This window comes from Culex pipiens, chromosome 1 (assembly GCF_016801865.2).
Source record: "Culex pipiens pallens isolate TS chromosome 1, TS_CPP_V2, whole genome shotgun sequence".
In the NCBI taxonomy this organism is placed as follows: Eukaryota; Metazoa; Arthropoda; class Insecta; order Diptera; family Culicidae; genus Culex; species Culex pipiens.
The window spans coordinates 26,232,094-26,255,721 of record NC_068937.1 but is presented as its reverse complement, the minus strand read 5'-3'; the positions used below and the strand labels follow the sequence as shown (position 1 = coordinate 26,255,721).

Below are 23,628 nucleotides of genomic sequence, written 5' to 3'. Positions count from 1 at the left end.
CGTAAATCGAAAACAAAAATATAAAATCTAGCTATAAAAAAAATATTTTCGCGCTCGATTATCCAAATATCTCGTAAAAATTTCACTACGAATCACTCTCAAAATTTGGTTTTCTGACTGCACGTAAAAACTTACAAATTTAATAATTAAAGAGTGTAAGAATTTGGGAAGGGAGAATTTGATAATTTGGGGGTCCCAAATTAATGCGCAACATTTCGTTTTTCTCGACCGCGTTCCTGCCAAACTCCGTACTCAGCTATTTTGCAACGTTGTGAGGGGAACTTGCGGGAGAATTTTCGAGCGATCGAACTTCGATTCGCAGTTTCACGACAATTTCCTGATTATTCAATCCCATCGTTTTGTTGATCGCCCAGTTTTGCGCCGATTGGTTTCGAATATTGTTTACTATTATTTGATATTCCTCTCACCGAAATACCTTGACTGTGTCTTGTTGGTTTTTCAAGAGGACGCAGCAACCCAATCGTAGGAAACTTTGATTTGAGGCATCATTTCAAAACGTCATTGCGTCAAAACCACGGCGGGAAAAACAAAGCGGAGATTCTGTAATACATGAGACGACTGGTTTGAGAAGATGTTGGACGATCGATTGCTGCTATATCCTTGAAGGAATCTGTGCATGGCAACGGAGAGAGAAGCCATTGAGAACATGACGTCAACGCGAACATGAAAACTCCCTTTTCAGAATATAAACGATGTTACAGCGATATCCAATGGGAAGGCCAAATACTGAAAGTTAACAAATGAATCTAGAGATCGTTACATTATGGAAAAGGGGGAGACCGACTCCGTCTTTCGTATATAGTGGAATGGTCAATACATTTTGAGGTCTTCAGTGAATAATACCCTGAAGTCCGTAATTGAGGAGACCAAAAGCAAAATATAATGGATTGATTTCAGTATGAATGTCAGTTGTATAGAATTCGAGAACAAATTTTCGGAAACATAAAAAACCTTCTTTTAAAGATTACTTAAAACTTTATTAAACTAGAACTCCATATATAGGCATGTATTTATGTCATTGATCTCAGATCGCACTTTATCTTCGTATCTCTCAAAATAAGCATGAACGTCTGCTTTGCACACTTGAGCTTCACAATTTAAGCATGGAAAAAAATCACCATTCCAAATCTTCCGGCAGTCCGCCAGGATAATCCCCGGTCAGACAGGCCGTACAATGCCCGGCCTTATCCTCGCTGCTCTTGTCCATGTTCAGCTGGACGGCCTTCTTGAGCCCTTCCACGCTCAGGTAGGCCAAACTGTCCGCCCCCACGTACTTGGCCAGCTCTTCCGGGTTCAGCTTGTTGCCGATGAGTTCCTCCCGCGTCGGAATGTTGATGCCCATGTAGCACGGATAGAGGAGCGGCGGGCTGGCGATACGGATGTGCACCTCAACGGCACCGGCATCGCGCAGCAGCTTGATGATCGGCCCGATCGTGTTTCCTCGCACGATCGAATCGTCGATCAGGATGAGCCGCTTGCCGGACACGTTTTCCGACAGGGCGCCAAACTTCTTCGCCACGCCCAGCTGGCGGAGCCGGGTCGAGGGCTGGATGAAGGTACGGCCGACGTAACGGTTCTTGCAGAGCACCTCCGCGAAGTGGAGACCGGTCTGGAAGGGGGGAGTGTCGTTAGAAGGTTGATCGTGCAGAATTGATCGCGCCAGTCTCACCTCTCGCGCGTAGCCGTGGGCGGCCGCCGTTCCCGACTCCGGCACCGAGCTGACAATGTCCGCGTCGACGAAGGCCTCGCGCGCCAGCTGCCGGCCGCACTGCAGCCGCACCGAGTACACCATCTGGCCCTCGAAGATGGAGTCGGACCGGGCAAAGTACACGTACTCGAAGATGCAGAACGCGTGCCGCCGGTTCTCGGGACACTCGACGACGTCGATGGTTTTGATGCCGTCGCGGGTCAGCTCGACGATCTCGCCGGGGAGGACCTCGCGCACGTAGCGGGCGCCGATCGAGAGGAAGCCGCAGCTCTCGCTGGAGATGACCCAGCCGTCGGCGGCCAGCTTTTCGACCTTTTCTGTGTTGGGAGAAAAAACATTCATTTTTAAGCAACCCTGCGTTTGACAGATGGCCACCTTTAGCATTGTTTACATTGCTCCATAAGGTAAGCAACCTGTCAAACGCGATTAAAAGCTTACCTTGCCGGTACGAGCCGATGCTAAGCGGGACGATTTTTCCAATACAGAGCGGCCTATTTCCGTACGGGTCCCGTACGCCGTAGATCTTATCCTTGAGCATGATGACCAGTGAGTACGAAAGCGGTGCGAGCTGCATGAGGTGCTTAATACGGGCGGGCCAGTCCGGTCCGTTGTCCTCGCCGTCCGGAGGATTCAGGCACAGCGCCTGTGTGATCAGTTCCGAGTCACTGTGGGTGGACAGACCGACTCCACGGGACAGCACGTCCCTCCGCAGGCTGTCGCAGTTGACCAGTTCACCGTTGTGAGCCACCGCCAGCACTCCGTGCGCCGTGTGCACCACAAACGGCTGACAGTTGACCTCCTCCGAGGCGGCCGACGTCGAGTATCTCGTGTGACCAATGCCCAGATTGCCCTTCAGCTTCTTCATCGATTCGTCCGTGAAGATGTTGTTGATCATACCCATGCCCTTGTGCACGTTAAAGTTCTTTGCGCAATTTCCCTCGCTCGTGACGATTCCGGCCGACTCTTGACCCCGGTGCTGCAAGGCCACCAGCCCCAGGCAGATGACCTGCGCGACGTCGACCTGCGTGGGCCATTCGCCCGTTGCAATCGCCCCAAACACGCCGCACTCGTGTGTCAGCCCAGACTGGACCACCCCCCGTCCGGCCCGTTTCCCCTTCAGCGCAAACTTGTCCCCGTCATCCCGCGCGACACGTGGCGTCGTGAAAGCTGACGTGCTGAGCATCTCCAGCGCATCACCGACCTCCTCCACGGCATGGTCCTGCTGCTGCTGCTGCGGTGACGGTTGATCCATCCTACGGGAAGTAAACAGATCTACGTCAGCGAAAAAAACATGGTGCAATCGGCATAACTCGGTGCATCATCATCAAAAGGGAACGCTGCTCAAAGTAAACAACGTCGACAGAAGGGCTCGTGAACCCGTTATCAGCGCAGCAGGCCATGTCGGCGCGCTGATAGTGTGTGATCGTAGTAGCCTATTTCGCTGGCGATTGGAATTGATAGTTACTAATCCTTAATCGCGCGTGCTATGACTGCTCGTAGTTCCATGGCAACGAACGCGGCTCTTGGTGGAGGAGATGTTTGAAAATAAGTCTGTATTTTTGCTCGAGTTTTGCACAAACAGTGCGGAGTGGAAATATATATTTTTTGATGTAACAACATGTTTGCACAATCGGACGACCATGCTCTACAAAACGGTTGACCGCGTGCGGTGGGAAAACTGTTACAAGATAGAAAAACTTCCAGTTGCTAAAACACAAAACGGATTTAAATCACGTGTTGCAAAAATGGTCTAGAAATCGAACGTTTTTCAACGCAACTCTTTCCCGGATTCACCTTCTTATCAATTTTCGGTAGTGGGCCAAATTCTGTTGCTCTGACCCTGGCCTCTCCTTTTTTGTCAATAAAATTAGTCTGGTATGACTAGACAAAACTTGACCACCATCACTGTTTCCTAATCACTGAACTCCTTACCATGGAGATTTTTATTTGGTTCTGGTCAAGGTCAAGTAGAATTAAAAAAGGGACTAAATTTCAAGTCTAGTTTTCAAGAAAAAATGAAGCGTCAAAAAATGATTAAAACATTTTTACAGTTATGCTACTGCTAAAGATGCAAAAAATTGCCCTAAAAAAAAAAAAAACTAACTAACTAAAACTAACAGTAACTGGCCTCTCCAGCTACCTTCCAACACTGTAAGTGTTAAATAGTGATCTGTTGTCTCGGTCAAAATAGTATCAGCTGTCAAAATGCTTATGCACCCTTTTCAAATGTTGTTCCAGAATTACTCTATAAATGAGAGGAAGGCACCAACCATCTAAAGGTGGATTAAGTAACGTTTTTAGTTTGTACCCCGTTGGTTGGTCAAAGTCAAACTAGAACTTGACGAACTGTCACTTTTTACACGGGACTCACATTTACTATCAAACAAAACGTTTGGTAGTAAGTGTGAGTTCTGATCCCGTTCGTTTGACAATAATAATAATTGGTGTCAAACCATCGGGGTTTCAGTGTACAACAGGAAATTTATTTTTAATCCAGTCTTCATTTTGCATCGTTCTGTGAACTGATCATTCTCTTTTTCGATGGTCCCTTGAATATCGACAAGCGGAGAGTCGACTGTAATCTTACGAAATTGCGTATATTTCTGTTAAAATTAAACGAATGCTGATATTTGTTGGGGCAACATTCTGCCAACTCTTTTCTACATTCCGATTTTATCAAAGAAGTCTAGAAATGCCAAAGTTTAATCGGGCAAGAGGATTTTTCTTCAAAATCTCACGGGCGTACACTCATCCCTCATATTCGGAACAGTTTACAGATCGGCCAATGTTCAACAAATCATAGCAAATCGATAATTGAACATAATGATTAGCTTTTACCTTCATTTGAAAGCTATCCTTGCGATCTTTCGAAAGCTGTATCGAACAACTGCAAATTTTAACTTTTCTATCAAGTTTTTGAAGAAAAACATTGACCCATGAAAACCACAAATTTGGAACACTTTTTTCTTACGGATGTAAACAAACTTTGATTCTCTCTTGGAGTTCATATTTTTTACAAAATAATGACTTCACTCACTGAAATCAATGAAACTCAAGCTTAGTGATGTTTTATTAATGGTCTGATATTTTTTTGTGAAAATATCAGTTAAATTCAGGTGTTCCACAATTGGGTCCTAAAATGAAGCTTAGATTGCTGATATTATTGTTTACAGCGATAAAGCTTATTTTTCTGAGTACAATGACCCTTTGTACGAGCACAAAGAGTTTAAAATGGATTTTTAAATCAATTTTGAAAAATTAACCTCGCGGTCCTTCTTGACAGAAAAGCTCCTACTTGACAGCTCGTTCCAAGGGGACCATAGTTGATCCATCGGAAAAATGTTGTCTTGTCAAAAAAAAATTTTGCATTAAAATGAAAAAAGTGATCAGAAATGGTTTTTTATCGTGTTTTTTACCGTTGTACATAAAAATTGACATAGGGCTTTAGTACCCAATTGTGGGAGGCACAATAACATCCCACAATTATGGAACAGGCAATTTGGAGGCAGTGTTTTGCTGCTCTGAATAAAATAGTCTCGAAATGCAGTTTTTTGTCCAAATGAACAACAAAGTCCAAATAAAGGTCCTAAAAATAGCAGGGGCGACAGAAAAAATGCATTTGGCATGCTATTGATAAATTATCACAAAAGTTTTCCGAATTTGTGAGTGTTCCGAATATGTGGGATAACTGTAGTTTTTTAGTGAAATTTTAGGCTGAGAAAGGGTATAGTTCCCCTAAGTTTGAAAACTTCAAAGTCGTGTTCAAATATTGGCAAAAATTCTATTTAGATTCTTAAAATGTGTATTGATGAGAAAGTTGCAATAGATCCCTCAAACGAATTAGGTTTTACGCCGACTCGATTAAGAGGTTAGAAGGAGTGCACTGTTTACATTAGCACGGTTCGATGCGGTCGTCGTTTTTGTTCGGGAAAATTCGTCGACAATCGACGAAGACCATGTAAACAGTGCACATGAGCTGTCAAATGACGTCACGGTGTAAAACCTAATTATATGTCAATTAAGTACTCCAAATGTCAATGTGACGAACTGTCACTTTTTACACGGCGCTCACGCACACTGTCAAAACAAACGTTTCGTAGTGTGTGTGAACTCCGTGTAAAAGGGGGGTCAAACTAAAAAGTGACCCCGTTCGTCTAACAACAATTGGTGTCAAACCATCGGGGTTTGAGTGTAGTTGGTTATACACTCAAACCCCAATGGTTTGACACCAACTGTTGTCAAACTAACGGGGTCACTTTTTAGTTTGACACCCCTTTTACACGGAGTTCACACGCACTACCAAACGTTTGTTTTGATAGTGTGCGTGAGCGCCGTGTAAAAAGTGACAGTTCGTCACTTTTTAGTTTGACTTTGACCAACCAACGGGGTACAAACTAAAAAAGTGTCAAACGAAAAAGTGACCAACCACCGGGGGTTGAGTGTACCGAAAATCGATTGTAAGGAGAACAAAAAATATTTGTTTTATATTTGACAACTTTTTAGGCACATTTTCGTTTAATTATTTTTACAATCAAATGTCATAAAGAGAGCCTTTGTGGAGGCCATGATCTTTAATTTTTGAAGCTACTGGACTCTCATAAAACCACAGTCGACTCTCTGGCTGTCGATCTTCTCGATATCAATACTGCTCCATGTACCGATGAATTCTTCATTCCCTTCAAACTGTTCACTTTGATTGTCCTTGTTCGTCGATATTTTCTCTTGCTTGAAGAATCTCTTCCTCGACGGTCCCTTGGATTATTTTTGCTTTAAAAATCTCTTCCGGTTGTCAATAACTTTACTTTCCCATGGCTTGCATAGACATTTTTCTTTGAGAAATGAAGCTTTGAAGGGTGTTTGACGATTGTTTGTTTTTGTTTGCTGTACGTTGCCATGATTCTCTCCCATAGCTGGTCATAAAGAAGAAAATAACAAATTTCAATCGAGTGTTCATTTTGCATCGTTCTGTAAACTGACGCTTCTCTTCCTCGACGGTCCCTTCGATATTGACAACCAGAGAGTTGACTGCAATAATAAAACGTTACTTAATCCACCTTTAGGTGGTTGGTGCCTCCCTCACATTCATAAAGTGAAGACACTACACATCCTCAAAAAAGTGTATAAATAACACTTTTTTTTATAAAAATATCTGAGATCCGACCTCAAAAAAGTTTGTCAAAAACATTAAAGTACTTATAACTTTTGATAGGGTTGTCAGATCTTCAATCTTTTGGGCTTGTTGGAAAGGTCTTTTGATTACCTATCCAACGATGGGTCGCATGATAGATCCGGACAACTTTTTCATCAAAATATTTGAGATCCGGCTTCAAAAAAGTCTATAAATAACACTTAAGTGCACAGACATTTGTTCAGAATTTGATTCTGAGTCGATTGGTATACCTGAAGGTGGGTCTACGAGGTCAAATAAAGAAGTTCATTTTTCGAGTGATTTTATAGCCTTTCCTCATTGAGGTGAGAAAGGCAAAAAGCTTATGAAAATGCCAAACCTCATTTCAGTAAATTTGTCAGGTTTTTCAGCCTAAATTTTCAATAGCTTAGAGTGCACAAAAAAAATCATTTTGGCAAGTTTCTCAAATTGGAAAATCTAGCTAAATACTTAGCCGATTTAAAAAAAAAACAGATTGAAAAAATATTCTGTCAGTTTCGAAGACGGTCATTTCACTCAGCCTTTTGACTGATTTTGCTTGTACTTTCGCTATTTTTTGGTTAATCCAGCTGATTTTTTTTCTACGGCAACAAGTTTTTCTTTTAAATTTGTATCAGAAATCCCATTGCTGCCAGAAATGCAGGTTCTATTAACCATCCATCTTTTTTTGTGATTATGGCTCTGTCGAGATGTAAAATAGACTACTTCAACTAAATAGAATATTAAAATTCTTTGAAAACTGAAACATCCTAAAAAAAATCCTAAAAAACTCAAGAAAAGTCCTTATGCAGTTTTTTACATTTTTAGCTTTTGTAAACGTGTCTAAAATTGATCTAAATTTAAATATTTAAATTTTGCGCTATGGGTTTTCTGTATGGCTAATAATTTCATGAAGAGTTTTCTGAGTAGAATTTCATTTATTTTCAGTTGATCTTGAGTTTCATCACTACAATGTATTTATCGTTGCACTAAATATCGATCATTCTCGATCAAGTTATGATTTATTGCATCCTTTCTTATCATTACATTGTGAAGTAAATGCAAATTAGGCCAATTTCCATATTATTCCTTCATCAAGTCTTAAAAAAAGTTTTTTTTTCTTCGTCACAGAAGTGACCTTGTCCTGTCGCAATATCAATCAAAACAACGTGGGCTGAGCCGTTGAACCAGTTTGCACTTCCTGCTGGATGCCCTTCTTTCCAAGTAAAACATTCTTCTTCGCTCTTGTCTGTTGAAACCCTATCCCAACACAAAATAAGCTGATGCACTTTGTCCCCAAAAAAAAAATATCATTTCAGCAGCATAATTTATGCTGACGACCTCACTTTGTTTACCTTAAATTTACCTCCAAAACGAACGAATCGAATCCACGTTTCACCTTGGTTGCGACACCGTTTCCAACTTCAGTCTCACGTATGTTTGTTTTTTTTTCCTCTAACAGAGATTACGTTATGCACTCGAAACGAGCCCCCAAAAAACCCTAAAACTAGTTTTTACCTGCCCCCAAAAAAACAAAAAAAAATGCTTCGTCCACACGTCTCACAGAAAAATTCTCCAAATCTCACAAGCACTAGACCACAGTGATACGATCGCGCGAACCTCGCCTCTCCGAGCTTCGACGGACAATAACTGATTGGAAGGAAATTTCTCTTTTTCATATTTAACACACCGCGATCATCCCCGTCGAAGATCGGCCAGCCTTGCTCCACTACACACGCTACATTTGGGACCCTTTCGACTAGTACCACCTTAAGGTTGACTCTCTCGGATTCCTCTCTCACTCTCTTGATCTTGTTCCAATACATGTAAAGGAAGTGATCGTGGCATTGATCGCGTGCGCAACAAGGATGGCAACACAACACTTGGTGCTGATCGAAGGTTCTATCCTTAGACTAGTTCTAATAGTTATCTTATCAGTTTGCTTCAGTGAAAGGACTTTGAAATTAACGTCAACGGTGATGATCACTCTCGTCAAACGATCGCGTATTGGTGACCAACTGTGTATTGACTTATACTTACTTGTTTGTTTTCAATTTTTTTGAACGGCTTATCAACAGCGATCCAAACTAAACTAGACAAACTCGCGCACAATCTGCAAACCTCAGCAAATTCGACGAAAAGATCAAGAATATCCAAGGACAGCGATCGGCGATCGTACAGCAAGTTCACGCTCACAAACACAAATAGTCGCAAAGTGCACGTGTCTCACACACTGATTTCGCCGGTGATTACCACTAATTGACTTCAAACTTGCAAAGCAACACTATTCCATTTGAGTTGCTAATTTTGACCGCTGATTAGCACCATCTTCACGATCACCACTATTTCATACAATAGAATAGATCAAAACAAACCAGAGCCAGATCGAAAGCAATATCAAACGAAGGGAGATAAATCAAAAAGTGACGCGCGCGCGCGCGGGATTCAACACCGCATGGTTTTGCGATATAAGTGATTTGTGCTATGAACAAACATTAGGACTCGCTACAAAACCATGCGTCGGTATTAGTTTCGCACGAGCCGACGGAGATGTGATGCAATTTGCCAACTATTAAACTGGAAGAGACTCGTAAAGATATACGTAGAAGTATTGTATTATGAAAAATAGTTTTTGCAGCTCCTTATGTGAAACTGCTAACATTTCCTGTTATTCACGAATGACAAAACGACTTATTTTTTTTTCATTAAAAATACAACAGAAACGTAATACTTTCGGAACAAGGGCTGAAAAGTTCTTCTTTTTGCAATTCCGTCTGAAACTACTTACATTTCCTGGCATTCTAGAGCGACGAAATGGCCTACTTTTCTCTATAAAAAATAACAGAATGGAAAATTAACACTGAAATGGGTGCTTTAAAGTTGAATTTTTCAGCAATAGTATCAAAAAGTAATATTTTTCAATGTTTTTTTTTTGTTTGAAACGATGATTTTACATAACACATGAATGTTTAACATAAAATTCCATTCAAAAATCGTTTTTCAGAATTGCAAAAAAAAAAATCAAGCAACTCGTTGCAAAACTTCATCAACATTCAACTCGGTAAACCTCGTAAGACTGCTGAAAAAACTTCTTTTTGCTGCTTGTTGCATAAACTACTATTTTTAAATCATTTTCAGTAAGATGCTCACAAAAACACGGAAAAAAAATACTTGACATCTTTTTGATTTGTGTTTATGTGCTTCAGTGGTGACACATGACAAACATTTTTTTTGTTTGGTTCAATCGCAAAACTTAAAAAAAAGATGAATAAGGCATTTTCAGCTCGTAACAATGTTTTCATCTTTCAAAAATTCCCGATTTGCGGAAAAAAACATTTCAATAAAAAATATTTATTTTTTTTAGAATCAAGAGAAATTTTCTAAATGGACTAAAACAATTTCGAAAAGATTATTATCATAAATTTCAAAAAAGTTTTATTTTTCAACATTGAAAATCTAATCAAAAGTTTCCGAGATATCGCGAGTTGAAAAGAAAAACGAAAAATAACACCTAGAAAAACTCATTTTTCACAAATTTATAACTTTTAAAAACTGTATCTAAGCAACCAGCAATCCGCTCAATAATGTAAAAAACAATAATTCTTTTTGCTTTTAGAAAATATTTAGTCCCGGATAACTTTTGCTCAATGATTTAAAATTATAAAATATTATCCATGCATAAAAAATATATCTTAAAATGCCATTGAAACTATGCATTAAATAAAAAAAACCAAGCAAAAAAACTCAGCATCTGAAAATGGGTTTTTAAATTATAACTTATTCACGGAAAAAAATCAATTCTCAAAATCGTGAATTAAATTCACGAATGCGAGAACCACGTTGTTCTCACATTCGTGAACTTAATTCACGATTACGGGAATTGGTTTTTTTCTGTGTTGTGACAACATTTTCTATTTTTAAAATTTAGGCAGGTACAAATATTATTTAAAGTTTTTGTCACTCCCTTCATAATTGGCCCGAAATATCAGAAGGCGATGTTTAGTATGTGTGTATGTGTGTGTATGCAACCAACCAAACGGAACCACGCGGCCGCTTCTTTCAAATTGAGTTGTTTCCACGTATTTTTAGATCTACATTCTATACATGCAAATAACTCGCATAGGCATTTAAAAGGTGTTAGCTCTGCCAAGCTTCGTTGACCCATTTCTATAGAGACGTGGCGTTACATCGTGCTGCCATCTGGTTTTTTAAGTGCAAGAGTGGAAAAGTGCTAAGTCATCGTCTAAAAATAGACGGCGTCCTATCTCGCCCAGCAAAATGAAGTCGATAAAGTAGTCGGTTGCGATGAGAAAAAGTGGAAAACGTGGACTAAAAATAGCGACGCCATCCCCCCCTATGCTGGCTAGCCGAGCGCGAGGTACTTCAGCTTTATCGACAAGCCCCGCCCTGAAGAACGTTTTCATCAATCGGTATATAGTTGGTAGAAACAGTACTCCTAATTCCAGTTTTAGCTCACCAAGTCGCGACGGCCTAGTGGTTAGCATTTTTGCTTACCGATCCAAAGGACGGGATATTAAACCCCGACTCGAGCGACTTTTCGTTCATGTTCAGAGTTTCAAGATTAATATTTCCTATACTTTCACGTTGGGAGCAGATGGAAATCGAACCCAGAACCATTCGCTTACAAAGCGAACACCGTAACCAGTCAGCCACGGCCGCTCCCCAAGAGGCGATGTTTAGTAGGTATCACAACAAGTTTTTTATCGCAAAAATGTTTGTTTTTGTCAAATCGTACATTTTTTGAAAACTAATGATTTCAAAACAACTGGACTAGTGTAAAATGCATTTCAAAACATTTTTTGCACTCAAATGTTGAGACTATGGCTTGTTATTCGTATTTTTTTGTATGGAGCAATTATAGAGCAATTAATTATGCAAAATAGCTTCTATTGACATAGTGACAAAGTTTCATCCAAATCAAAAAATACAAAATTAAAAATCTCGAAAAAATGCGGAATTCTCAAGAATAACTCTTTAAACAATTTTAAAGCAATGCTACTATCCAAATTTTTAAAAATATTCGCAGATTCATGAAATAAATTTTTTTCTTGCCTTTTCTCTGTGTTCGATTTATTCAAAAGTGAAATTAATTTCCAATTTGATTAAAAATGGAAAAAAAATAACTATTAATATAAGTTGGATGATTGATGATTTTTTCAGCATAAATAAGACGAGCGCTGAAAAATCGAATTATGTTGGAATTATGCACCGTTATTGCAAACAACTTCCCAAGTAACCATCAAGCACTAAAACATGGTCACTGTTCAGCACTGAAAGCGCTTTTACAGCTGCGAGTAAATGCTAAGAAGTTTTGAGATCAGCCCTAACAGCTACGTCAGTGCTGAACAATGACCAAGTTGGGACTTTACTCGGCCGGTTTAGTGCTGGCCCCTACTGCCAGAAATGTCAAAAAATGAGAGACTAATTAGCAATGTAATGCCGATCTGTTTTCGATTTCTGACTTTTTGCTAGTGCTGGATGGTTACTAGGATGGCTCGAGAAAGTCGATTTTTCAGAACATATTTTTTCGGCACCTAAACAACTCCCCGAAATTTGGGAGCGATTGGTTGCGTCCACTTTTTGCGCATTGCATTTGAATTTTGTATTGGAATTAGTATGGGAAAACCTTCTTTTTTACATTTTGATTTTTATCATTTTTATTTTCCACCGAAGTTTTCAAACCAACACAATAGCGTTGAAATTGAGAAAATTCTCTAAAACTTTCCTGAAGAAAGTGTTGTGCTATCTTGCTCCTGTCAAAAGTTACAGCGAGCTCAAAACTTGTCTAAAACGTGATTTCCGAGTCAAAAACACGTTTTAGACCAGTTTTAAGGGCGCTGTATCTGGGTCAGATGGTTTTAAGTAGGGTGAATGAATTTGCATGCTCGCATTTTACCGTCCCTATTTTTCTAATCAAAACAAGCTAAAGAGAAAAAAAAAATCTTTTTCCAAAAAAAATCATGCTAGGTACTTTACTTACCATTCAGATACTTATACATGTTTAAAATCAGCCAATAAAACATTGTTTATTGATAGGTAGTTTATTTGCCAAAACATTATTTACTTCCCTTTTTTAAAAGAAAATTTAAAGCATTTTTTTTAATAGTTTGAAGATCTGAAGTTTAACATAAAATGTTTTTAATCAGACCATAACAATCATAGCCAAGACAAAATGAATTTTATCGATTCTGAAAATACTTTGCACCAATACAATAAAACCCCAAAAAATATTTGTTGTGCTCTCTTTCTTTAGCTAGATAGGAATCCCACCAAGCTTAGTACAGAAGTTTTCATTGGATTAATTTATCCCACTTCATGACATCGCTGCTCGCATGGCACCTCGTTTCAGCACACATCGTCAACTGGCCTCGTATCATTTACTCAGACCATTTGATCTCGCCAGTTCAATGGAAATTCTAATCTACGATTAATCACAACAAAATCTCACCTTATTATGAGAAAGTCATGTAAAATCCCCAGAGACGATTTCGCACATCAGTCTATACCAATAAAAGGACCCTCTATCAAATTCCCATTTACGTTACTCTTTACACACATTTCTCACGTTCGTTCGCGCTCGCAGCTATTCCTTAACTATCACGATCATCACCACTACGACAACCCTTCCAAATCTCGCGTTCTCGCGACTTTTTGTATTTCTCTTTCTCAAAATTCAACTTATCGCGGACGCGCCATGTCTCGCGACTCACCAACACCACCGTCAGCTCTGTATAAATATCCGGAGTAGCTCGCGAGTCGAACTCAAAGCCGGCTTCTACATCGTCATACATACGCTGCTAGTGTGCCACTGGAACTGACCGACTACGGACACGAATCCCTTGAAGCTCGTATCAAGAAAAACACGTTGTGTGATAAAGTGTCTGTGTTCTAAACGAGTGACATTAAGAGTTGATTAGAATTTATTGCTGTATCAGTAGATCGCCTCAACGAGATCTAGAAATGGCCGCCACCATTACCGAAGGTAAGTGCTTCCCAGTAACTCCGAAGGTCATCATTTCGAGTTGACTGTAATGCGCGATCTACCCCCGTCTAGTTGGAGGAATCAAGCTGGGCAAGCTGCTGATCGAGGGCAAGACCAAGCAGGTCTACGACGTGCCCTCGCTGCCGGGCCACTCGATCCTGCTGAACAAGGACCGCATCACGGCCCACAATGGCGTCCGGTCGCACGACCTCGAGGGCAAGGCGCAAATCTCGAACCAAACCAACGCCAAGGTGTTTACCCTGCTGAACCGGGCCGGCCTTAAGACCGCCTTCGTGAAGGTCGTCGACGCGAACGCGTTTCTGGCGCGCAAGTGCGACATGGTGCCGATCGAGTGGGTGACGCGCCGACTGGCCACCGGATCGTACCTGAAGCGCAACCCGGGCGTCAAGGAGGGCTTCCGGTTTGCGCCGCCCAAGCAGGAGACGTTCTACAAGGACGACGCCAACGACGATCCCCAGTGGAGCGAGGAGCAGATCGTGTCGGCCGGGTTCAAGGTCAACGGGGTGACGATCGGTAAGTTGGTCAGTAACGGCGCCAGGCCGGGACGGGTTGTAGATACCACTATCGAAAAAAAAATGAACGTCAACCCAGTAGTAAACAACCGCGTCAGCTCTCTGATGTGATGATCGTGGCTTTGAACTCCGCCTTAGCAAATAATAAACATGTTGTGGGCCCACACTATCAATAGTCAATACGGTGTTGACCCTCGGGGTCAGGGAAAGGCTGGTGCGATGCGCTGTGGATGAAGTATTCCCATGGTAACCGAAACCGAGTAGGCTGGGAGATTTCCTAATGGCAACAGAAGGAGGAACTGATAAGGGAGAAACTATGAAAAGATTTCAATAACAAAAACATTATCGACTGGGGGTAATGAGGAAAACTACAACGAACTTACTTGTTTTGATATGAATGTTTTCGTCAATTGATTGGCAATTATATATTTTTTTAAGTTTTTGCTCTTCGTTTTTATTCGAGGCTGAGCAAAAAGTAATTATTGAAATATTAAGGCATGATTACAGTTAGGCTGCTGCTAAAAAATTGCAAAGTATCTAAGAAATAACAAAAAAAAAAAAATCAAAAGTTGAAACGCTTAACCAACATGAAGTCTCAACATTTTATCTTTAGTGCTAAAATATGTCCCATTTTATAGAAATGATTTATATTCACTACTATTTTTAAAATTTTAATTGTTGAAACATTAAAATTCAATTGAAATTGACCTTCAATAAATACAACAAACTAGAGAAAAATTTCTTTTAGAAACTTCAAATATTAAAATATTAATTTGTTACGATTCTAAATTCAAAGTCACATTTTAAAATGATAAAAAAAAAAAACAATATAAAATATTATTTACCATTTCAATCAAAAGTTACAAGAAATACTTAACTTTAAACATACATGAGAGTGAGTGAATGCTTTGAAAAATCATGCCAGAATTGCGTCATCAGTATAATATAAAAATACGTATGTGCTACTGGAGATGTAAATATGACCTCATTTTGTTAGACAAAAAGCGTTCTCAAAATAACGGTGTTTTTGAATTCAATTATGACGCCTTTGCAAATGTTAACAAACATGTTTGTTGATTTGAATTCAACTTGTTTGTTGTTTTGCTAGTTACAAATATCAGCGTCAGTACTTTTGTTTTACAAATGTTTGGTTTTTCGAACAATTAAAATAAGTTATAAATATTTGTCAAACTTTGTCATGTATATTCTTTTCAAAACAGTTTAAAAATCTAAATTGTAGAAAATAGAGTTTTTTAATATTGAAGACTTGGAGAAAAAAAAAATTTATTTAAAAAAAAAAATCGATATGTAATCGAAACGCTATTTTAGGTTTTTTTTTTTATAAAATGTACCGTTTTCAAGTTATAGCTATTTTAGGTAAAAAAAATAGATTTTTGAGTGTATTTCAAAAATTTTATAATTTTGTCATTACATAGAGGAATTTATTTTCATCGATACGAATTCTTTGTGAGGATGTATCTAAGAAACTAATTGCCTGATTTTCAGAGTTCCAGAGCAAAAATTATAGGAAATTTTCTCAGCATTCCAATTTTTTTTTCGGTTGTGTTTTTTTTACAAAAAGTATTTTTAAAATGCAAAAAAAAAACACAATAAAGATAATAAATACCCAAAAGTGGCTATAACTTGTGAATGGAAAATTCTATTTTGCTTTATTTTTTGTTTTGTTACATTTTTCGATATTTTAGAAAAATCACGATTTTTTCAAAAAATCATTACTCCTAAACCAGATTTTGCTCCATCACGCACTATGACCCAGATGTTTTTTTTAAATCCCTTAAAACATCCTTTTTTGATTTGATTTTGAAAACATATAGAAAATCAGAACTTAAAAAAATATTAAGAAAATTTAACTTTAACCCCCTCTCCCCCGGCCCGAAAATCAAGGGGCAAATTATTTTTTTCGAAAAACTTCAAAATTTAAATATTGCAAGAGCAACTAGCTGAAATCAAATTAAAATGCATTTCCCTGTGTTTAAAATAATGTTCAGCACGTTTTTTTAAAAACCGTCAAATTCAAGTTGAGATATCTAAAAATAGACACCGATAGACACGGAGATATTTTCAGGAAATGTAGTTGAAAGTGTGTACTCCTCAATAAAGGCTCAAAACATTTTGCTGTCTTCGGCAAAGATGTGTAATTTTATGTCATAAACAACTCTTCAGAACATAGTACTGCCGTTCTACGCATAATTGTCCCATGTCAGTTTTTGACGGTTTTGACTTTATGCCATTTTTAAGTTTAGTCTGATGTGTACTTTAAGAAAAACACATAAAATCTGGTACTTTGTTCGGAAACTCATCAAAAACAACACCAAGTCTGTTTGTCCCATCGTTGAACGCATCGTCTACGCATAATTGTCCCACCAAGTATTTTCTTACACGGAATCATTAGTTTTACTAACCATTATGCCTTGTTTATCTGTTGTATACCAAGTGGATCACAAATAAGGGTGATAAACTGCTAACTGGGGCGACTAGGGACACATAAGGCGAATAGGAACCCACGGGACAATTATGCGTAGAAACACAGAAATCGGTCGAAAAATTTCAATCGCGTTTTTCTCAGTTGCACTTTTTTGTACATGGGACAATTATGCGTAGAACGGCAGAGTAGGCCCCTAAAATGCTAACATTTTGAGTTATCACCAAAAAAGAGCTTTTTTGGACCATTTTTGCAAAAATGGCGTGTATCTCGAGTAGATTAAGAGCTACAAATTTGGCGCCTTCGACAAACTTTCATGAAATTTTCTCTTCTACAACTTTGCGCAAGACATCAAAGCCCTACAACGTCATCCAACAATGTTAGTTTTTGGTTGACACCCTGGAAGGTCGTCACCCTGTATGTCAATAACTTCAAAAGATAGCCCTTATCAAGTACAACAACTCTTCCGAAGACACCATTTGGCTAGGACGTCAAATAAAAGAGTTATCAATTTATTCCACTTAATTTTGCCATTCCGAACACTGTGCACTAGGGTGTAATATGGTTGTATGGAAAAAAAGAAAGTTCTCCAAATTTAGCGAGCACAGCCACTTTTTAGTTCCTTTTGGGGTCCTAAACAACTCCCCAAAGTTTGGGAACGATTGGTTTAGTCCTCACTTTGCGCAAAGCGATTCAATTTTCCATATAACTTTGTATGAGAAAAACTATTTTTTTGGATTTTGATATTTATAAAATCCACTTTTCACGCTGTACTAAAACCGGATTCATATTCGGATGCCTTGGAAGGTGCTCTACAACTTTCCCGAAGAGAGTATGGTGCTAACTTGCTCCTAAAAAAAGATACAGCGTGTTCAAAACTTGTCTAAAACGTGTTTTTTGCTCGAAAATCACGTTTTAGACAAGTTTTTAGGACGCTGTATCTTTTTTCACAGACAAACTAGCACCATACTCTCTTCGGGAAAGTTGTAGAGCACCTTTTAGAGCATCCGAATATGAATCCGGTATTAGTACAGCGTGAAACGTGGATTTTATAAATATTAAAATCCAAAAAAATGTTTTTTTTCATACAAATTTATATGGAAAATTTAATCGTTTTGCGCAAAGTGAGGACTAAACCAATCGTTCCCAAACTTTGGGGAGTTGTTCAGGACCCCAAAAGGAACTGAAAAATTGCTGTGCTGGAAAATCGATTTTGATATTACACCCTACTGTGCACAGGTATTATGATTTACAGTTCACTTTTACATAATTCACTCTTTTTTTCATTTAAGACAATACCCATTTTGTCTTCAAAAAACTTCAAAATATGAATGGAAATAGAAGTGTGATCAACTGAAAAAATTCAAAGGCAATTTTCTGCGTTGATTATAAAATTAACCATGTTTGAGCTTTGTTAAACATATTTTGATTTTTCTGAAATTCAGATCTCGAATTTTTTTTAAAAGGTCCTAAAAATAAAATTTTGATTTTTTGCTTATTGGGTGTTTTTAGAACCGCCTTGATTCAAGGGTATTCAAAAACACCCAAAAAGCAAAAAATCAAAATTTTGTTTATTGGACTTTTTCAAAAAAAACTCTAGAGATGTTCGATACGCAAAAAAAAAGTTTGAAATAAATTAATTTTTCGACAATATTCACATAATTTGAAAATTAAAGATTATCTGACTATTTAATTAGTGTGTCATGCACCTAGTTTTTTTTTTCATTGAACTGTTAAAAACATGGCTTGTAATTTAAATTTAAATTTTTATTTTGTTTTATTTTTTAAGTAAATTTCATGAGATTTTGATAGAGCCCGCATTTCTTTTTAATAATGCCGCTGCAATTTGTTTTTGTAGTTTATGTCCCTCTACTCTGATCAAAATCGAGGGAGGGGAGCGAAAAAAATTACAGGCCGTGGTTAAAACATTTGAATGAAAAAAGTGTTTTTTTTTTTCAATGCATTTTACACCAGTCGAATTCTTATGCAATTATTAGTTTTCAAAACAACTACAAGAGGTATTAGACTACGACAAACAAACAAACAAAATCGCCCTTTTTGATAGTTTGGCTGCGTTTGTTTGTAAATTCGTCAGTTGTTTTTTTGTCTTGTTTGTTTGTCACTGTCTAATACCTCCTTAAGTATCGACGAAACATTTTTTTTTTTGTCATTTGAGGTTATGTTGGAAATCACCCTTAATCTTAATCTTGAAAACGGTGAACTTTATCAGTACTTTTCGATTGCAAATTAGATTTTACAATAGAAACCGAAGTAAAAAAAATTCTTGTAAAATTTCATTTTATTAAACACATTTTTCATAAATTTTTCAATTTTTTTTCAATTTTGTTCTATGACCTTAACTTTCAGATTTTTTGTTAGGTTAAATATGAGGATTTCGAGAATTTATTGTTATGAAAAAAAACATCAGAAAATTTCCCTGGGCCTTGTAAAGTCAAGGGGCATGATTTGATCCGTGAACTAGGTAGTTCTCCGATAGTGAAAATATCACAATTGCACAAGACACCGCTGCTTCTGTGACTTTTTCACTATCACAATGTGGGATTTAGGTGGGACTTCAGGATAGTACAATTGATTTGTTGCTTAGCATTAGCATTTAAAATAAATCTGTATCTTTTCTAAATCTATTTGATGATAAATTTAGTTGCAATTGCTATGTTAGAGTAATGCTGTCAATAAACTTTGATAGATGTAGAATACTAGGCATTCTTTTATGTCAAATTGTCCATAGAGTCTCGATCAATCAATAATGTAATGATATCGGACAAAATTCGTTGATCTGTTGAACTAACGGTTTTCGGATTATGGTTGTATTGACCATTGTTTGAAATAAATTAATTTTTCGACAATATTCACATAATTTGAAAATTAAAGATTATCTGACTATTTAATTAGTGTGTCATGCACCTAGTTTTTTTTTTCATTGAACTGTTAAAAACATGGCTTGTAATTTAAATTTAAATTTTTATTTTGTTTTATTTTTTAAGTGAATTTCATGAGATTTTGATAGAGCCCGCATTTCTTTTTAATAATGCCGCTGCAATTTGTTTTTGTAGTTTATGTCCCTCTACTCTGATCAAAATCGAGGGAGGGGAGCGAAAAAAATTACAGGCCGTGGTTAAAACATTTGAATGAAAAAAGTGTTTTATTTTTTCAATGCATTTTACACCAGTCGAATTCTTATGCAATTATTAGTTTTCAAAACAACTACAAGAGGTATTAGACTACGACAAACAAACAAACAAAATCGCCCTTTTTGATAGTTTGGCTGCGTTTGTTTGTAAATTCGTCAGTTGTTTTTTTGTCTTGTTTGTTTGTCACTGTCTAATACCTCCTTAAGTATCGACGAAACATTGTTTTTTGTCATTTGAGGTTATGTTGGAAATCACCCTTAATCTTAATCTTGAAAACGGTGAACTTTATCAGTACTTTTCGATTGCAAATTAGATTTTACAATAGAAACCGAAGTAAAAAAAATTCTTGTAAAATTTCATTTTATTAAACACATTTTTCATAAATTTTTCAATTTTTTTTCAATTTTGTTCTATGACCTTAACTTTCAGATTTTTTGTTAGGTTAAATATGAGGATTTCGAGAATTTATTGTTATGAAAAAAAAAAAACATCAGCAAATTTCCCTGGGCCTTGTAAAGTCAAGGGGCATGATTCTATCCTAATGCATTAGTTAAACTTTGGGTATACACTCTTTTTTATAAGCACTATGGACACCACTTCATGCTACGAGAACTCGCTTTGCCGCAGCCCCAGGGCTTAAGCGTTGACCGATAAGCTGTCTTCGTGAACTAGGTAGTTCTCCGATAGTGAAAATATCACAATTGCACAAGACACCGCTGCTTCTGTGACTTTTTCACTATCACAATGTGGGATTTAGGTTGGGATAGTACAATTGATTTGTTGCTTAGCATTAGCATTTAAAATAAATCTGTATTCTTTCAAAACCTATTTGATGATAAATTTAGTTGCAATTGTTAAGTTAGAGTAATGCTGTCAATAAACTTTGATAGATGTAGAATACTAGGCATTCTTTTATGTCAAATTGTCCATAGAGTCTCGATCAATCAATAATGTAATGATATCGGACAAAATTCGTTGATCTGTTGAACTAACGGTTTTCGGATTATGGTTGTATTGACCATTGTTGCGAATCGAAGAACTACGGTTCTTTTGACGTAAATGATCATTTCTTTTTAAAATCTCGATTTCTATCCTATTTGTACATTGGTTCACAAATTTTTATTGTTTTTTTTTTATAGAGGTAGTACTGCAACAGTTAAAGGAACGTTTAGTTTTGACCATTAAGTTTAGAGGATTTTAGATTAAAATTTAGATTTTCAATCCAAAGTAGTTAGCAAGTGAATATTTGGACTTAAATGAATAATTGAATAAGTTGGACTTATGAATAACACACAACTGTGCATTTATTCTAGAGTCAGATCCATACAGCGTCAGTGTTTATTTGGTCGAAGTGTACTAATTCATTGGCAGATCTGATTCTAGTTGTAATGTACGACAAGACTACTGACGGACGTGACAGGACGAGGGCCCAGTTTAGAGGTTTCAACATCAACGATGTGCGGCTGGACCACCCTCCCGAAAAAAAAGAAAAAAAAAAACATCAGCAAATTTGTTTTTCCGTTTACTATTTTTTCTGGGTGCTGAATAGTGGTTCGCAAAACGGCCTCAATTTTGAACTGTCAAAGTGGAACCAATTTACTGTTCGCAAAAAGAAGAGAGTATTGTTATCGATCATTAAAAATTGTTTTTTTTGCAATAATAAAAAATCGGTGGCTTTTGGTTCCTGGAGTTGAAGTCAAGAAATCTTCAGAAAGTTGAAGACGAGATCGTCATTGTTTTATAATTAAAAATGGAAGTTGTTTATTAGGGTGGGTACGTTTTTCAAAAAGTTCTCGGATCAAGTTTTAGTATGGTTCTCCTTGTAGGGCATGCCCATAGCTGCCAAAATTGTATGGGGCCTTGTATGGGTGAACCAATGACACAAAATGGCTTCTTTGATCACAGCAATTTCAAAAATTAAAAATAAAATACATTTCAGGTTTTGGTAATTGCTCATGTGTAATTATTGAGTCACGACTGTTAATGATTCGTTCGAAATTTCTTAGATATTCTTTATACATTTCTCAATTTACTTCCCCTTCCAGGCCAAGACGAGGTGGACATCATGCGCCAGACGACCATCCTGGTGTTCGAGATCCTGGAGCGGGCCTGGGGAACGCGCAACTGCGCCCTGATCGACATGAAGATCGAGTTCGGTGTGGACGCCGACGGTCAGCTGCTGGTCGCGGACGTCATCGATTCGGACTCGTGGCGCCTGTGGCCATCCGGCGACAAACGCCTCATGGTGGACAAACAGGTTTACCGCAATCTGGCCTCGGTGAGCGCCTCCGACCTGGACACCGTCAAGCGGAACTTCCTCTGGGTGAGCGAGCAGTTGGACAACATTGCGCCGACGAACGACCACCTGGTTGTGGTGCTGATGGGAAGTCCCTCGGACAAGGACCACTGCGAGAAGATTGCCAAGCACTGCCGCGATCTCGGGCTGAACGTGGAACTGCGCGTGACCTCGGCCCACAAGGGAACCAAAACGACGCTGCACATCGTCAACGAGTACGAAAGTGTCCTCAGCAATCTGGTCTTCATCACCGTCGCGGGACGCTCCAACGGACTTGGTCCGGTTCTGTCCGGCAATACCAACTACCCGGTGATCAACTGTCCTCCGACCCGGCCCGACAACGTCCAGCTTGATGTGTGGTCCAGTTTGAATCTGCCCTCGGGACTCGGTTGTGCCACGGTGCTGTATCCGGAAGCGGCCGCGTTGAATGCGGCGCAAATTTTGGGGCTGGGAAATTTCCTGATTTGGAGCAAGTTGCGCGTCAAGCAGTTGAACAATTACGCCAGCTTGATCTACGCCGACAAGGGATTCCGTGGGGTGAAGAAAGCGGAATGAGGGACTGATGTGTGTTGTAGTGACTAGATTAAATACGATATGATACTAATGTAATGAAAACAGGAAAAATATATCTCTATAATTTTTAACAAAAACCTGCTGTAATAGAGTATTTTGGAAATTTTGGAATATTAAATGTTTCACCATTTTGAAATGTTAGTCTTGGTTCCAAAGTTTTCAAAATATTTTTTCGAAAAGGTCACAAAATTTCACCTATGTTTCATTTTTTTACATTGAAAATTGGACCATTAGTTGGTACGATATTGGCATTAGAAATTGTGGGAATCAAGGTTGTTATTCGATAAAATTATCGTCGATAATATAATCGTCTGACGATAACGATAATCTATCGTTATCGTTATTCCGATAATTCTATTGGCGATAATCTTATCGCCGATAATGAACGATATCTCATTTTTTAAACTTTCTAAAATCGATTAATTCAACCATAAATTTTCAATGCTTTCATTAAGAATATATTTTTTGAAAGTGTGAATTTCAAAGTATTAATGTGTACTCAAAATTGTTCACAAAATACCGTATTTTTCGAAAATATTCTAATTTTTCATAATTGGCAATATGGGTATCAAACTATTCGATATTTTGTATGTTTTTTTTTCACTTTATTAAAGTATTTTTGTAAAATATAAAAAAAATCACAAAATACCGTATTTTTTTTAAATACTCAGATTTCCAAAATGTGCAATGTGGGAATCAACGAATTGAAATTTCGTATGCTTTTTCAATTTCACGCGAGTTTTTTTTGAAAAT

The 23,628-nt window shown here is 38.0% G+C and overlaps 2 protein-coding genes across 4 annotated transcripts; one reads left to right on the top strand and one right to left on the bottom strand.

Annotated features, from left to right (window-relative positions):
* Positions 1 to 976: 976 nt before the first annotated feature.
* On the bottom strand, positions 977 to 9,326 carry LOC120413340 (amidophosphoribosyltransferase-like). Of its 3 annotated transcripts, none has more exons than XM_039574118.2 (4): positions 8,916 to 9,326; positions 2,168 to 2,982; positions 1,691 to 2,046; positions 977 to 1,630 (listed from the first exon to the last, which is right to left on the bottom strand). In XM_039574118.2, exons 2-4 carry the CDS (start codon positions 2,979 to 2,981, stop codon positions 1,136 to 1,138), a joined length of 1,665 nt encoding a protein of 554 aa, XP_039430052.1. In that variant the 5' UTR covers position 2,982; positions 8,916 to 9,326; the 3' UTR covers positions 977 to 1,135. The 3 variants fall into 3 exon arrangements, with proteins under 3 accessions (XP_039430052.1, XP_039430051.1, XP_039430050.1); XM_039574117.2 differs by lacking the exon at positions 8,916 to 9,326 and adding an exon at positions 8,242 to 8,542; XM_039574116.2 differs by lacking the exon at positions 8,916 to 9,326 and adding an exon at positions 8,231 to 8,541.
* Positions 9,327 to 13,669: 4,343 nt separating this feature from the next.
* On the top strand, positions 13,670 to 22,952 carry LOC120413362 (bifunctional phosphoribosylaminoimidazole carboxylase/phosphoribosylaminoimidazole succinocarboxamide synthetase). Its single transcript, XM_039574147.2, has 3 exons — positions 13,670 to 13,878; positions 13,951 to 14,412; positions 22,052 to 22,952. Exons 1-3 carry the CDS (start codon positions 13,857 to 13,859, stop codon positions 22,855 to 22,857), a joined length of 1,290 nt encoding a protein of 429 aa, XP_039430081.1. The 5' UTR covers positions 13,670 to 13,856; the 3' UTR covers positions 22,858 to 22,952.
* Positions 22,953 to 23,628: the final 676 nt, after the last annotated feature.

Bases quoted from the DNA above. Each gene is read 5' to 3' on its own strand.
- LOC120413362 (XM_039574147.2), top strand. From the start codon at position 13,857: ATGGCCGCCACCATTACCGAAG. The intron at 13,879-13,950 runs GTAAGTGCTTCC...ACCCCCGTCTAG, and splicing joins GGCCGCCACCATTACCGAAG to TTGGAGGAATCAAGCTGGGC. The intron at 14,413-22,051 runs GTAAGTTGGTCA...TTCCCCTTCCAG, and splicing joins GGTCAACGGGGTGACGATCG to GCCAAGACGAGGTGGACATC.
- LOC120413340 (XM_039574118.2), bottom strand. From the start codon at position 2,981: ATGGATCAACCGTCACCGCAGCAGCAGCAGCAGGACCATGCCGTGGAG. The intron at 2,047-2,167 runs GTAAGCTTTTAA...CTCCCAACACAG, and splicing joins CATCGGCTCGTACCGGCAAG to AAAAGGTCGAAAAGCTGGCC. The intron at 1,631-1,690 runs GTGAGACTGGCG...CCCCCCTTCCAG, and splicing joins CCCACGGCTACGCGCGAGAG to ACCGGTCTCCACTTCGCGGA.